General features: G+C 38.7%; 1 protein-coding gene across 1 annotated transcript in view; it reads right to left on the bottom strand.

The window, feature by feature from the left end:
• The window catches only part of sv2ba (synaptic vesicle glycoprotein 2Ba), a 36,028-nt gene that overhangs the window by 5,829 nt on the left and 13,354 nt on the right, over nt 1-16,845 (bottom strand). Inside the window, exons 3-8 of the mRNA XM_028013778.1 lie at nt 15,386-15,566; nt 12,538-12,689; nt 11,382-11,515; nt 1,191-1,280; nt 472-585; nt 227-315 (exon numbers count right to left, since the gene is read on the bottom strand). Coding sequence (XP_027869579.1) covers nt 227-315; nt 472-585; nt 1,191-1,280; nt 11,382-11,515; nt 12,538-12,689; nt 15,386-15,566 — 760 coding nt within the window. The remainder of the gene's footprint in view (nt 1-226; nt 316-471; nt 586-1,190; nt 1,281-11,381; nt 11,516-12,537; nt 12,690-15,385; nt 15,567-16,845) is intronic.

The raw sequence follows: 16,845 nt of genomic DNA, 5'->3' as shown, positions 1-16,845 counted from the left end.
AAAAATCTCAGTTTAATCCAACAATGTAAATATTTAAATCAAAAATTAAGGTTCAATTTTTGAAGGTATTCCTCTTGTCAGACTTTGTAGAGTTAAGAAGAAAAATCATTGGTTGTTCATTTTTATTTTATATTTTTGTGTTGACACCGTGAAACCAACCCCTCAAGGTGACCATGTGATGCGAATCTCAAACCGGTCCATGTCGTCTCCTAAGTTGTTATTCTACCTGAAAGCCATGCAGAACCACACGATGACCAGGAAAAGGCCCTGCAGCCTGAGCTCTGGAGCAGATAAAGACATCACATTGGCCATCACCTTCAGGAAAGAGACACAGAATATTAAACCAGTCATTGAGTCATGGTTTTCATACAAGCAACGTTGTGTCAGGATAAAGGCAACTGAAAGCAAAGCAAAAGTTTCTGTTTGACCTTTTCACATCTATTGAATTGTAAAACAGAGAGGTTTTGAAACCTGCTGCAGCATGGTCATTTTTCGAACCGTCCAGCGCTGAAAGGCGGTTCCAGTGTCACTCTGAATCTCTATGAATTCGTCCTCCTGGGTTTGCGGAGTTTTAATATTCGTCACCTGCAATAAAGAGACACAGAATGTGTTTTGATTTCTCTCAATGATAGATTTCATTCTTAGACCTCCGACTGGGTGAATAAGCCTGGAATCATTAGCGGGGAAGTGGGGATATGGGTTGTTCCGTCAGACCGTCAATTCTGGAAACAACACACGCAAAAAAAAAAACAACTTGTAAAAGTGTATGTGGGGTCAGTGCCACCCACTGGACCCACACAGAGTAAAAAACTTGTGGGGTCTAAATGATCTCTTAAGACCGCTTGAGGGTTACAAAAAAAATGTCATTATCATTCTACATTATTGTTATGCACATGTTTGTGTTGGTCTAAGTAATTAAAATACATTTAAAATATAGAGAAGTTAGTGGATGTAATGTGAGGTAAGGTAAAAATATTCAAGGGTTGTAAATACTTTTGCAAATCACTATATCCCGACTGAAAGGGGTTACTTATCAGTCTACACCTTTCCACCGAAGAATGAGGCGTTTGATCAGTACTTTCTCTCAAGACCTGATAATAAAGATGTAACCATCTTCTTTCATTATCCTTTTAAATTAATGGTGAAATGTGTTTGGCCAGCCATGCGTGTTGGTGTGAATGAAGGCTTACGGTGAAGACTCGCTCCGGCTCCCCCTTGGCCTTCCAGTTGGTGTCATGAACCTGTCGCAAGATCATCCATGCCTCATCGTGCCTAGCATTCTGGAATCCACAAACACATAGACTGTAAAATGCCTCTTTAGGTGTTAAGGTCGCTGGTGGAAACCACAAATTGTGTACTGAAAGTGTAGTTTAAATTCTAAACACAGTCTACTAAGCATAATGTGGCTGCATGCTGATGACTCATCTGTGCAGGATGTGGATGCTTTACACATACCGCTAACCCCAAAGCTATTTAAAACCCAGGCAACCAGACTTAGGTTTAAAGCAATCGTTTAGTTTTAGCAATGTTATTGTTTTTTGGGGGTTTTTTGGACTGAAAGTGATGTTAATGTTTTAGAGTGACCCAGATAAAAGTACCGACCTGAATCTGTGAAGCAAAATTAGAAACTAAGGTAAAAGCAAGGAGGCCTCCCAATCTTAAAGATTTGTTGTCAACAAAGATAAATCATCAAAATGCCAGTGGAAACGTGCAAATAGTGTATGAATGTAACGCTCATATAAACAGTTGCAGGCTATAAATCGTTAAAATAGATTAAAATATAAAAGTAGGCTAAAAAAAAAAACTGTTCAGAATAATTCGCAAAATACATTTCAATTTAGACACCCCATTTTTACCAAAGCAATGTGTGTGGAAGATAAACCAACTGACCATTTTATACATGTAGTTGTAATACCTTAGAGTGTCAGGAGAGGGCGCATCAATAAAAGGGTAAGGGACGAAATGCCAGAATAAACACTCCAGCCAAGCGATGCAGCAGCTTCCGACATCTGCCTCTTCCTCTTTGCTTCTATAATTCAGGTTCTTTACACTCTTGGCAACACTGTCGAATAGATAAAACCTTCGTAATGTGCTGTAACTATGACGGACACTTTGGAGAACGATATTATGGGATATTGCCGTGTTGATACAGATACGATAGTATGCTAACATGCTAAGTTAGCGGAAGTATGCTTGCGTTGCAGTAGTTAGATCCGGTCACGTGTTGGGAAACCATTAGCTAAATTTGTCAGGATATAGATATGTTAAATAACAATGGTACGTATAGTCGTTTGTGCATGTTATGATATTAATAAGTTCTGGGTATGCTATAAGTCTTATACAGATTAAGGTTAAAGTCAAGGGTAATAGGACTGGCCATAAGTTTTCAAGGAGCCATTTTGGGTTTGTTGTGATATATATAATTTGTTTTGCTGTTGTGATTCAGATGCATATAATTAAATATTGCACAACAATTAATTAAGTCAAATGTTGCAATTTTGGATTTGTTAGCTCACTGTAATACCAGATGTATTTGCTGGGTTTATTCAATATTGGGTGCTTTGGTGCTACGGCTTTAAATAGATGTGAAATAATTGATTAAACCAGATGTTGGTTGTTTTATATCTTACGGCAGAACAAACCCTGCAGCCAAGCGATGCAGCAGCTTTCTACATTTGCCTCTTTACTGCTATTATTCAGGCTTACCGTTCCAAACCCAACTCCAGCTGGAGACCGACAAAACCAGCAATTAGAAGAATGGCTTGTTTGATGTAATGCTAACAAAGAATTGTGTGTTGATCATTGAAAAGAGTATAAATGATCTGATCTCTGAGCCGATTAATTATCCATTTTGCCATGTGACACGGTGCTCCATCACAGTGGGAAAAAAAGGCGCAATTCATCAACAAATTGCTCAAGCATTATTGGGCAGTGTTGCTCCTGGAGGAAGTTTTGAGCCCATTCTTTATTCACGGCAGTGTTTCTTGGCAAAATTGTGAGCCCACCCCCATGGAAAACAGCCAACCCTACAGATAAATGGTCTCAGGAGACCTTAGTTCTTGATAAGTATTGTAAAGGAAAATAATTATTTAAGTGCTAAAATACTTACAACATGTGTAAAGGTATAGCCAACACTTTTATTGGAACAGTTTTATGTTGAGCATGGAGGAGCTGACAATAGCAGACATTTAAACAAGCAGGGCTTTTTCCTCCCCCGCTGAAGACAGAGTAATAAATTTACATTCCGATAGGGGGCAAGAGACTTCTTGGCGCCTCTCCTCGTGCCAGACAGAGATGAGCACGAAGTGGCCCTCTTACTGAGATAAGAACCAGACCTCTGAGCTGTATAGGGGAGTGTCCGGGGTTTCTTTGGGGCCGAAAACAGGTCTCTGATTGGTTGAACAACGGAACGCCTTCTTTGCATATATTAAAATACGGAAACTCCTCTTTGATATAAGATTACTACACAGAGCACGCGGAGAGAGTTTTTTCCATCTTTTTTCCCTCTCCACGTGGGCGCCGTTGTCTGTCTATGTGTTCCGTGTTCGTTTGTCTTCCCGTTGTGTGTCTTTATTTTTATGAGAAATGCATATCTCTGTATCTCTGCAGCTTTGTTGTTCATTGCTTTGTATGAATTAAACTCTGTGATCTGTGACGTCAACACGCCTTGTTAGTTTCGTTTTACAGCTGGCCCGCTCGCCGAGAAGAACCCGGCTGTGTTGAGGAAGAGCCGAGCCAAACATTTTGTTCAAAGTTTTAAATACATTCTTCCTTAATAATTGGGAGCTCGTCCGGTCTTGGCGAGGGCGGATCGGTCTGGTTCGGCTCGGCTTCCTGCGGTAAGATACTATTTGCTTACGCTTTGGTAGTATGTAGCGCTGCGTGCCAGCTGTAGCCACGCGGAGTTTTCGGAGCTGCAGGGATGCAGGGATTGTGTTTGTAAAAGAGTTTGTATAGGAATTGGATTGAAAATACACGTGAAACAAGAGGATCGTGGCGGTTCCAAACATAGGATTTGCTACCCTATTGTGTAAATGCTGGGTTTTTCTTAGTCGTTATTCTTTTCCCCGGAACGTTTAGTCTTGGACTTCCAAATAGAAAGGAAATTGTGTATTAAAATTTAGTTTAAGTGTGTGGTACACTTGATAGACAAGTCTGGGGAAGACTGTTATGGATAGAATTTGCGGTAAATTCTTGGTATAGCTTGCGGGAAGCTTTGAAAATAGTGTGGGGTACACTTTTAAATAGTTTGCGGGAAGCTTTGGTTTGTATTTTTGTTTTGAGTTAAACAGGTCTGCGGTAGGCCGACGGATAGAATTTGCGGTAAATTCTTGGTATAGCTTGCGGGAAGCTTTGAAAATAGTGTGGGGTACACTTTTAAATAGTTTGCGGTAAGCTTTGATGTTGCATCTTTTATTTTTAGCCGGCGCCTTCTTTGTATTTTTGTTTTCCTTCTCCTTCTGTTTTTCTAATTTGTCTATCATTCTGTTTAGTGTTATCTGTGTTTGTCTGTTTGTGGTGCTTTTGCAGCTAGCTGCTCTTCTGTGTGAAGTGTGTGTGCAGAGCTCTGCGTGTGTGTCTGAGTGTGTGTCTGCGTGCGTGGCCGTGTGTGTGCGCGCGTGTGCGAGTTCGGGCTGGCTGTGTGTTTAAGCGGAGTGTTACGTTGTGTGAATAGCGCTGTTTGTGTGAATTTGCATTGATTTTGCTGCGTTTTATTGTGAAGTTATTATGGATACTGAATTGACAAACGATGCTGTACACCGCTCATGTCGTCTGGCTTCGCGAGACCAGATTGCTGCTTTAATTAATATGTATGAGCAAGTAGATTTGACGACACGATTACTACAGCTTCAATTAGGTGAAGCTACACAAACATTGAGAGAGGCTTCAGCTATGCTAACAGCTGCTGCTCGTTTAATTCCTGTTATGCCTCCAGTCCCTACTGCGGCTGCGCAACCGGCTTCGCACATCCATGTTGCTGGCGTTCAAGGCTGGCGTGGGGGAAGACGAGGAGCTCCCGCATGGTCGGGGGTGCGAGGAAGAGATACACGTGGCGGGACACGCAGACACATGTGTTTTTATTGTGGCGAGCTGGGACACTGGGTTCGACAGTGCCCGCTTTATACACCTGGTGTTATACAGGATGGTGGGTTGCCGGACCTGACGCCACGTTAAACTTCAAACGCTGCCTTACTTCCGCAACATCCTAGAGGCGAGTTCAGTAAGTAATACTACCACTGGATAACGGGAAATGACTGATTGCTGAACAATTTTGACATGTCTCTTTGTGAACGTGCACGATATTTAATACAGGTTCCTGACAACTAGAGTTGAAATTAATTAAATTAAATCTTGAAACATGTTGACAAAACATTGGCAAATTCCTGAAGCTTCAGTACAATTTAAAATTAGACTGCAATTTGACAAAATAATGGGGACGGACTGACACTTGGACTGACTATAAAACTGGCCAGATGTGTTGTGTTTGTGTTGTATGTCTTCGTTTGTGGTGTAATTCATGTTGGTGTGAAAGGTTGTGGGATTGGAGATAGGATACCACTTGGTATTTTATGTCATTTAATACAACGGGAATGTAAACAGCACCTCTGTATGTGGATGCAATAAGCAAGAATTTCTCACTTGGATGCCAAGTAGAAGCAGAAATTACCCTGCAGAGTATTTTTCGTGCTGTCTCGTGGTGCTAAATTTCCGGTTTTTAGAACACCCTATGTGTTAAACTGGACTAAATTATTAAAATTAGGCAATAACAGCAGTTAGTGTGACCTGCAGTGTAAAGATTGGAAGGTTATTGAAAGATAGAATCCTGATACAATAAAACATCTGAACAAATTGAAAATAAATTATGGGTTCTAAGGTCAAATAAATAAATAGAACAAAACAGGAAAAAGCGACAAGTATGTTTATTTAGACGTGAGAATAATGAAGCCCAAGGAGAAGTTGCAGCCCTCACTCACAGACATTCAGCACGGGAGAACAAGCAACAGCTGGGCTGTAACTTCTACCCCCACTAGATTCAACTAATTAACATGTGAAGCCCCTTTGCATACCACTAATTTTAAGTGCGAAGTAACCTCTGCTCATAGCAGCTCAGCAGACAAGTACAAGCATCTGTAAGGCAAATCATTTTCTCTCCCATCGTTTAAAGTACCTCCTGACGAAATATCAGTATATAAGTTACAATTTTAGTGGTGGAACGCCGAAAGGTATCCCAACAAAAACGGTTTTAAGTTCAAATTTTAATTAGAAGAAACTGAAACATATCTGATGATTTAGGTGCAACATAAAGTAGTAATAGAATTGGGAGTTTCTCCTGCAAGTCCTTATTGGTTTTTCTCTTTCCTGCCATGCAGTCGGCCCCTCCGAGAAGTCAAAAGGGGGTTTTATGGTGGGCTTAAGACTTTGTTTTATGGTCTGACAATAGAGATTGCTCAGAATAGTGTAGTGACTTTAAAATGTCAATTGTGAAATCTAACATTACAGGATTTAATTAATTTTAGATAGTTTTTACCATCACATAAGACAGGATTTTGATGCTGTTTGGTTTCCTAGCTTTAGTGAACCAGTTTCTCTTTCAAGTAAATAGTTTGACAAGCACATACATAGTGAGCAAGGAATAATGTGGAAAAGGTTGAATATAAGTTTTTATCATCAAAACACTGAGTCTGTCACACACAGATACTCTTGGTAATGATTTTCTGTTTTCTTTTCATATTATTTTATATATTGTTTGGGGAATAGTTTAGATTTTTTGTTTTGAATTTGTTTTCCTTAGTCTGACTTTTTATTTAGCTATTCGAGTCAGTTCTCTGTCTATTTTGTTAAGTATTACAAATTAATTTTTTTCTTTGGAGTTACTAGTTTCCCCTGGACCCGTTCATCAGGGGACAGGGAACTTTGGTCTTTAGTTTAATTTCTTTCATTTGTAAATTTAGTGATATACTGACCTGTATTTGTTAAGTTTGTGTGTTTAATTACCCTTTGGTGTGTGTTAATGGTCTGATCAGCCATTATCTAGGTTTCCCTCGTGTCTTGGTAAGTCCGTTTGTGCCTTGAGTCGTTCTATTACTGCCTGAATTGTGTTTTGATTATGTTGATCTCAGTTTGGGCCCAATTTCTTATTTTTTGGATTTTTCTTTGTTAACTGTGTTTTGAATTTTCTTCAACGTCTCTCTGGCTGGTGTAGGCGAGACCAGCACAGTGTCTTAATTAGTAAACTTCTTGAGACGTTTTATACTGAATTATTTGTAAGTCATAAGAGTACGATGAAATAATGAGTTTTAAACCTGTAATGTGAAGTATTTTGGGAACATCGTATTCTTGAAGGTTTGACACATGCTTCAATGACGTATTCTGTTTGTTTTGCAAACTTTACTTTTTAGAAAAAGGCAGCATTGCATATCGGTGGGGTTCTCAGCTGACATGATAACCCTGTTTCATCAACATTTTTGTTTCAGGTACTGGGAATGATGTTGCATTTAACAGTTAATGCATCATCAACAGGGGGAGAATATGTTATGGGTTTATTTTACTTAATTAGAGATTACTGAAATTTATATTACTTAGACAAAACTTTTGAAGAACATGTCTGATCTGTGCTATACATAAAAGTGAAAGGAAAATATGGTCTGGTAATATATGTGCTTATTTTAAATGGATTTGAGTCGTTCTCCATTGAAAAATGTTCTGACAATGGGCTAAAGTATTTTGAAACCAATAGAAATCTTTATAGTGATAATGAAGCATATTTTGGTTAATTAACTTGGGAAAAATAATTATAGAAATCAAAAAATATTATTGCGCTGGCCATTTTCAGAGCATTAATTTAATGGAGTAAAACGTTTTAAGAAATGTTTTGAAGAATCTGTTTTTGATTAAGTATCACTAATCAGTACAAGTACACAGGTGGGATTATAATGATTTTTCTAAACTGGATTTTTGTTTTGATTTATATCCATTTAAAACGATTTTGAATAAAACTTTAAATTCGACAAGCAAAACACCTAGGTAAAATTGGTATATTTTGAAAATGTCTGGATTTGTTCACTGATACATTGACATTATAATTTCTCCAGGTTTGTCTCTTTTGAATTTTGTTTGAAGAACGTATGTAAAATGTTTTAGACAATAACAACCAGTAAGATCTCGTTGGTTCTATAAAAGTAATTTAAACTAGACTGTTTAATTCATATTGATATTCATTTTTTGATGGTGAATGTAAGCTTTACAACTACGATTTTAAGCTTTTGTTATTGTTATATTTCGTTTGTTTAATCCTATTTTTACAGATTGGTTTAAGAAAAGATCTGCATTTGTTTAACATTCTGGCAAACCATTACTTTGGACACATGTCCTTTGAAGCAAGTGATTACAAGGTTTTGGCGTTTTCCACCGGATGGAGGTATGATATGAAATAATTGAAACGTAGGTTGAATGGATCACATCCTACGTCGAATGTGCAGAACGAGACAGGTATGAGATCTGCTCACGGGTTTCTACATACAGACTGGACTGAAGTTCCGAGCTCTAAGTCTGACTCTGGAATTTACGGCAAATGCTGGTGTCTTAAGAGGGGGTGTGCAGCTGCTTGGAGGAGCGGTTTCACATTTTTTCAAAGATAACAGCCACAGAGCCACGAGCGGGGAGGATTCACTCGGACACGAGTGAATTGAAGATATTTGTGTGGTATACACAAATGAATGATGCTTTTGGAGACTCTTACATCTGCTTTCTCATTTCAGTTTGCTGTTGTTCTGGTGCCTTCTGGATGTGATCTCCTTCAAAGTCTGCGTTATTTGATAAAGAGTAAGAAGTAATTCTCCTGATGGAAAATGACAAAGCACAAAATTGTTTTTCAGTGAACCCATTGTTTGATTATGATGATATTACAGAATGTTGTAATTGTGTTTCTGATGCTAATGAAACTCATGTTGAAACAAAATGTCTGTTTTACAAACCGGTGTCGGGTCACGTGGCTGGATCTTGTTTTCTCAGGAGGAGATTTCATTTTTTGAAACTCACTGTTATATTGGCATAATAATCCAATTTTCAGTGAGCTACAGCCACTCAGGTGGGAAACCTGAGGTTTCCATCCGAGGAGGATCAGGCTGCAAGAGGATCATCATTAACTTTTTATTGCGTGTTTTCGTTCGTTGCGAACTCTGAAAAGGACTTTCGTTTTTGCGCGCATATTTTTGAACATTTCCTGACGAAGACTGCATATTTTGTTTTTCAGAGACTGTCGATGGACATAAAAAAAAAAAAAAAAAAACAGAAAAAGACGAGCAACAGATTGTACTTTTGTGTGTTTTTCATTTTGACAGATTGTAATTTTGTGATGTATGTTGTCTTTTAAGTTGCAGAGCATTTCTTATTAATTTTTTGTATATGTCCCTGTTTTATTTTTTGTTTCATATTTTGGGTTTTTTGTTTGTTCTGTGTTTTGGTTGTGTATTGCGCGGCTTGATAGATTTTTATTGAGGTCTGTTGTTTTCAGACCTCAACAGGGGGATTGTAAAGGAAAATGATTATTTAAGTGCTAAAATACTTACAACATGTGTAAAGGTATAGCCAACACTTTTATTGGAACAGTTTTATGTTGAGCATGGAGGAGCTGACAATAGCAGACATTTAAACAAGCAGGGCTTTTTCCTCCCCCGCTGAAGACAGAGTAATAAATTTACATTCCGATAGGGGGCAAGAGACTTCTTGGCGCCTCTCCTCGTGCCAGACAGAGATGAGCACGAAGTGGCCCTCTTACTGAGATAAGAACCAGACCTCTGAGCTGTATAGGGGAGTGTCTGGGGTTTCTTTGGGGCCGAAAACAGGTCTCTGATTGGTTGAACAACGGAACGCCTTCTTTGCATATATTAAAATACGGAAACTCCTCTTTGATATAAGATTACTACACAGAGCACGCGGAGAGAGTTTTTTCCATCTTTTTTCCCTCTCCACGTGGGCGCCGTTGTCTGTCTATGTGTTCCGTGTTCGTTTGTCTTCCCGTTGTGTGTCTTTATTTTTATGAGAAATGCATATCTCTGTATCTCTGCAGCTTTGTTGTTCATTGCTTTGTATGAATTAAACTCTGTGATCTGTGACGTCAACACGCCTTGTTAGTTTCGTTTTACAGCTGGCCCGCTCGCCGAGAAGAACCCGGCTGTGTTGAGGAAGAGCCGAGCCAAACATTTTGTTCAAAGTTTTAAATACATTCTTCCTTAATAGTATTCACCTTTTTGTCTATGTATTCTCCTTGTTTTGATATTCCCAAGCAGTTTAAAAAGGTTCTAATCAAAGAAATTGCGGTTATCCCACTCCTCTGTAGTCCAGTCCTGGTACTTCTTGCAGAACACAAATCTATCCTTGATGTTTTTGAGAGAAGTGCCTCTAGAGAAGTGCTTAGGAGACAGTCCTCGTACTTGCTCTACTTTCTTGGGCGCCCTAGAGATTTTGATTCTCCTTTAAGTTATAGATAGTGCTCAATTCAGGTGCAATTTTGCTTGCAGGAATATCCGTGAAGATTCCTTGACACAAGGTGATTATGATAGGACGCACTTTCTCTTAGTAACCATGCTTGAAGAATGATTTCACTCTACCCTGTCCTCGTTAACACTTTCCCCTAAGATTGTCATGACGTGAAAAGTTGTTTTCTGTGCTGGGGCTAAGATTTATAACAGGTTTCAAAGGTTTTACACATGGCCACTGGTAGACGCAATCAATGGTATATTTTTATTTATAAGGTTATACTAGGACTTCTTCCTTCGTATGTGTTGACCTGCATAAATAAAAAGTCCACTGTACGATATTCTCTTAATTTTTACTCTCAGTGCCTAAAGTCCAATCTGAAGCTGGAAAGAAATCTTTTCAGTTTTCTGCTCCATCTTCTTGGAACCAGTTTCAGAAATACATGAACCTAAAGGGGCTGTTGTTACTAAGTGTTTTTACGGATGTTCTTACTGATATTGAGAAGGAATCAGCTGTCGGTAAATGTTTTAACCGAGGAATCTTTTAACAAATTTATTTATGACTGTGTCAACTTTATCTGCTTTGCTGTAAATGATTTGTAAACTCTGTGTGAAGCTCCCACTTTTGGCCAGGATTCTCTTGGAAAAGAGATTTTTAATTCCAATGGGATTTTCCTTGCGAAACAAGTTTTAATAATGCAAAGAAGACTGTGTGATTAACTATTTTACATCAATATTCATGACCTTTTTTGATTTTTTTTTTTTATCTGACTGCTCTTTTAGAAAAACTAGACCCTAATTACTACCACAAAACCAAAAGCTGCTAAAAGTGTAAAAGCTTTTAGTAACGACTGTTCATTTCTGAGATCATATTCTTTCTATCATCTGGCCCTGGGATCTGACCTCCAGCAGGAAACGTGGACTCTCGGGCATGAACACGACTCCGATGAGTGCAGCCAGTGCCGGGAAGAGACACACAAACATAAACAGTCTCCAGCTGTGTATCTGAAACTGGGTTCCAATGGCGAAGCCCCAGCCTGAAAAAAACAAAAAATAAACAAAGTTACAGCAAGTTAAAATTTCAAAAAGATATCAGACCCCGATCAGACAAAATCTGCTAGGACTGTTGTTCGGGTAGGAGGGCAGTGTTAGCTTGTGGGGTTAGAGAACAGCCTCGAAGAAGCCCCATTGTTTGTAATAGTCGGCCATTTTGACCTGAGCAAACTTAACTGAACTTCTCCCACTGGATGAAATAAATACTAACCTAGCGGAACTGGGTTATGATAGTTACTGTCTGCAAAGTATGGCGATGATTTGAGTTCACACTACATAATGTTTTTATCTCTGTTAGCTGGAAAACAAGTGAAGGAGCCACATAATTCCTAACAGTCAGCCATTTTGACCTGAGCAGACTTCACTGAACCTAGAGGAACTGTCTTATATTGTTACTGTTTGCAAAGTATGTTAATGACTTTAATTTAACACTAGAAAACCTTCTTTTTTTTCCGTTATTAGCTGCAAAATTGTTTGCACTAGCTAGCTCTAGCTAGGTTTGACACATACTTTGACCATATCATTGGTTATAAGCTAAATGTAGGCCAAAGTAAAAAGAACAAAATATGTATATATATATATATATATATATATATATATATATATATATATCCTGCTGGTTTTCTTACAGTACAGAGGAGTACAGCAATATCAGGGATCCTACACAGTATGGATAGGTACAGAAAAAGAAGATAGATAATGGAAAAATGCTTGAGGCTTTATTTCTTGCCTCATTTTTTCAGAAGTGATGTATTTCCTTTGTTCCTTCCTTCCTGAAACAACCACTATTTATCAAATCACTGCTCAAAAAACTCCTCCATATGAGTCGTATTTTTAGTGTCAACATTTAAGCTCCTGTATTTCAGTCATGGAGACTGGAAGGCACAGTCGCTGTGAAGTCTATTTTGGTACAACGTTCTTGTGCCTTTTTCAGCTACTCCACATCTTAATTTCTGTGTCAACAAAATGCGAACGTGTTTATTTATGGGAGCCTTGACAACGTTACCATAGTGAGGGATGATTCCCCAGGCGGTGAAGGAGGCGTACAGGCCTCCCAGCATCCAGAACATGCAGAGCCAACTCAAATGTTCTCCACGCTTGTCCATCTGCAGGAACTCGGTGAAGTAGGTGTACACGATCGGGATGGATCCCCCAATTCTGCAGCAGGAAAGATATTTTCTTCTTCAAACCACGGTACCAAATTACACGTTGACAATTATGGCTTGTATTTACTCACAGATTAAGGTTTTGTTTAAGGAGACATGTAGACAATTCTCTACATTAATGTTGGTTCACAAACTGCCTTTTTTGTGCAATTTAAAGAAGTAGAAAGAGGAATAAAATAAGTAAATTCTCATTTACCTTTGAATTATTATTCAATTCCAGCAGAACCCCCCCCCCGCCCCCCTCAAATCTAACATCGTGACACTAATTCTGTCATTTATATAGCACCAATTCACTATACACGTCTTCTCAAGGTAGTTTGCACAAAAAACTGAAATCAACAGTCATACAAAACTGATTTCAAGTCAATTATATACATTCTAAATTGATTCTAATTATCAAACAATGCTGTCAAGTTCAGTGTTTTTTTTTAAATCCAAATTGGGTAAAAAAAAAAAAATTCCAATCACTCATGTAATGCCAATGCAGAAGAACTCAGGTTCTAATGTGGACACTGTATGAAAGAGTACAACATTGTATTTCTCTAATCCGTCCAGATTAGAACTATAACATAACTATAACTAATCCGGATTAGAACTGTTATAGTTTGAATCTAAAAGCATATCACTCCGTTTCAGTCCTATTACCTTTAATGTGATGTTTGCAAAAATTTCTCTAACCATTTTTAAACAAAATTCTCAGCAGTTTAAACTTTGTAATAAATGTTCAGATCATGCACTCGCAGCTGACAAAGAGTCACATGAGTAGGTCAAACATTTGTAGAGAACCGGCGCATTTATTTTAAACTCGTTCTGCAGAGAGTGCAGAGCTTTTATTGCACAATAAAGGCTTTACAGGCAGCAACAGGAAATGAGCACTGAAACTGAAATCAAAAGCCAACGAAGAACTGTCGTCCCTTATCTTAATTTGCACAGCAAAGAACTTCTCTGTTGGGGTAAATAAACAAGAGATCTCCTTGGGTGTAGCTTGCAGCTAGAATCTCTTTGAGGTGGCATCAACAGTAGGGGGACGTGGTGTGCGCCAGCATGCAACAGCATTAGAAGCTTCTTGTAACGACACGCTCCGCTACAAGAAAAGCTGAGAGTGTCTTCACAACATTGTGGTGCTGTGATCATTTGTCTGGGGGAAGGCTAAATAAGGAATAAAATCCAAAATTGATGATGAAGGCATACAGAAGAAATGTTGTTAATCTCCTCCCTGGTTAAAGGGAGAAGTATTATGCAAAATCAACTTTTTTCAGAATGCCTGGTTGGACCTAGCTCCGTCTTCAAGGTGCATAGCTAATTTTTGGAGCTGCAGTTATCAAATTTCCGCCTCGCAGAGCACTCCTACCCTACAATTCACCCATTCAGCTCCTTCCGACTAGCCAACAGCAATTAGCAAACATCTGGTGAAAATGCGGATCTGCTGAGTTCTTTATGCGAGGTACTTCTCAGAGCAACGCTGGTTAAAAACGTTGCTAAAGGGCTAATGGAGAACCCATGTTGTGATGAATTGCTGAAGGCGGAGCTTCAGAGAGAGCAGCGGCTTCTTAAAGAGGCAGAGGCCCAATTTCAAGGTGTTAAATTACAAAGTTAAATTTCTTTTAAGTCATGTAGCATTATAATCACTGAAGGTAACATAGTTACTTGATTGTGTTCTAAAAATGACACTGTTTCTGGAAATACATAAAACTGCCTCTTGAAGACGTGCAAAAAGTCTCAAATTAACTGAATCTGCTTATGCAGAAAATCCAACATTTAATTTGAGCAGATGACTTAGTCTGGAAAAGATTGGCATGCTAGTGGAAACCTAGTCTCCAAAAGAAACATCAGTTTCTACAGGTCGATGGGTTGTTTGACGATTGTGATGTTGGGAAAAAAAGCATTTTCTGTCCCACCATCACAAACGTCATCATATGGTTTTTGCCACACTCTGTGGGGGGATTAAACTGTGCAGTGGCCAGTTGTGGACCATTTACCAAACACTGAGAACCTTGTTAGGCAAGGACATCAATAACTCTTTGAATTTTTGATCATTTTTAGTGCACATCTGATGGAAACTGAATCAGATTTATCAGAGAACGGTTTGATCGGTCGAAAAATCAGCCTCCTTCATTTGCCATCTCAGTCATACACCTAAGTCCAAACCAAATCTCCCATGCATCCAAAACATTTCACGTTTTCTTAAATGGAAAATGTAAATATTGTTTGTGCAGTTATGGCTTAATTATTGCTCTGAATGTTGTTCTTTCAGCAAATGGCATTTTTTGAGTCTGTGCACTCTAACTTAACAATCGATTGATTACTGAATTAGGTCACAGTTATTTTCATTACGATTAATCTGATTAATCGTTTTATCTCTACAACCAATAGAAAACCTGAAGAAAAGAGGGGATGTGAGAGGACTCTGAATCTCAGAGATCCACTCTTGTAAAAGAGTTGTGCCTTTCCTTTCATACTTTCTTCCTGGAAAAAAAAACCAAAAAACAACAATAATAGCTTCTAATGGATGTTTTTGCAGTTACATAGCTTCTTAAAATGTCACGCATCTTATTTTCAAAGGTGTTTCCTTTAAGCAGATTCTTCACAGTAAAGGTCAGTTATTATAAAAACCCAGTCATGCTGTGCTGCAAAGAGAAACGTGTATTTGGAAAAAAGAAAAAAAATACCAAAAATAAGGCGTCTCACCCAAAGCCGGAGCAGAACCTCAGGAAGAGGAAGAAGCCGTATCCTTGAGCGAAGCAGGACAGGAAGGAGAAGACCAGGTCGATGGTCAGAACGTAGATGAGACACTTCCTCCTCCCCATCTTGTCACACAGACCGCCCCACACCAAGGCACCCACCATCATGGACACATACACAAGCAGGCCTGCAGGATGCACACAAGAGACCCACATTATTAAAGCAGCCTCATCCAAAGAACCATTTTGGGCAGACCTCGATTGCAATCCCGTAATAGTTCCAGTCTGGGTTGTCAGCTCAGGCAGTTTGATGCTGATACACATTTAAAAACGACGTTACGGTAACAAGTGATGCTTCACCTTTCAAATAAAGCCACAGACAATTTAACATCTTCCCATGGAAAACGTCAGGTGCAACACATGGATTCATTTAGGACTTTGCTTTGAATTTAATTTATTTTAACAGTAAAAAGCAACAATGAACATCCAGAGATTTTCAATAATATGCAGCCGCAGGCGTGGCCGTTTAATATGCTTGGCAAAACAAAGCCAGAGAGAGCTGTACCCTGTTCTTGCTGCTGAAAAGAGAAAAATGTAGAAAAAGATTTTTTTTTATGTTTTAAAAAGGATGGGTTTTTTTTGCAAGACTCGTTTTAAGTTTTAAATCTACATTGTAGACAAATCACTTGTCTACAGAAATCTGACGGCTTTGCTTGTTTGATTAAAATGTTCAATAAATCAATCAAGTACATTTGCATGGCACATTTCAGCAACAAAGCAGTTTAAAGTGCTTTACATCTTAAAAATACAGAAATAAAAAAAATCATAAAAACATACAGTTGCCAATTAAGAAGTCAGTGACAAACATTACATTTTAACTACTTACAGTAAGAAAAAAAGATTTTTAAAAAACTTGCAGTACTGCCATGCCAAAACGTTTGGACAGCACTGCACTGCAGTCTCTTTAAAACAGCAGCTGCACCACCAGGGGGCTCCCTTCACCCTCATATGAACAGAAAGTGCAGAGTAATCAGCAGCTTTCATGCTTTATTTCAGAGTGATGCATGCCTTTTATTCTGAATCCATTCAGCTCCGGATGTTCTGTAACATTCATTAAGACATCCAAAGCACACACACTCAAACTGGTGATCTGATGGACAGAAAGGTCCATGTTGTACAGAGAACCTGCACCCTTTGTACCTATGTGACTAGTGTTGGTCCAACTGTCATTGTACAACACCTTATTGAAATGCAAAGACTTTCTGAGTCGCGGCGTTCTTTAACCTTGCGCCGGCGACCAAAGAACCTCCATTTCTCCTGTCAGAAGGCCACTATGCAGACAAAGGTAAATGTCTTTTTATTTTGCTTTCATTCTATATTCTTGTGAATTCTCAATCATCTTTGGTCAACTACTCCTCTTGAGACTTCAGACTCGTACTTTCTGCCTGCCAGTCCTGTGTTTTTACT

Source organism: Xiphophorus couchianus, chromosome 4 (genome assembly GCF_001444195.1).
Source record: "Xiphophorus couchianus chromosome 4, X_couchianus-1.0, whole genome shotgun sequence".
Taxonomy (NCBI): domain Eukaryota; kingdom Metazoa; phylum Chordata; class Actinopteri; order Cyprinodontiformes; family Poeciliidae; genus Xiphophorus; species Xiphophorus couchianus.
This window is presented reverse-complemented; position numbering and strand designations above follow the sequence as displayed.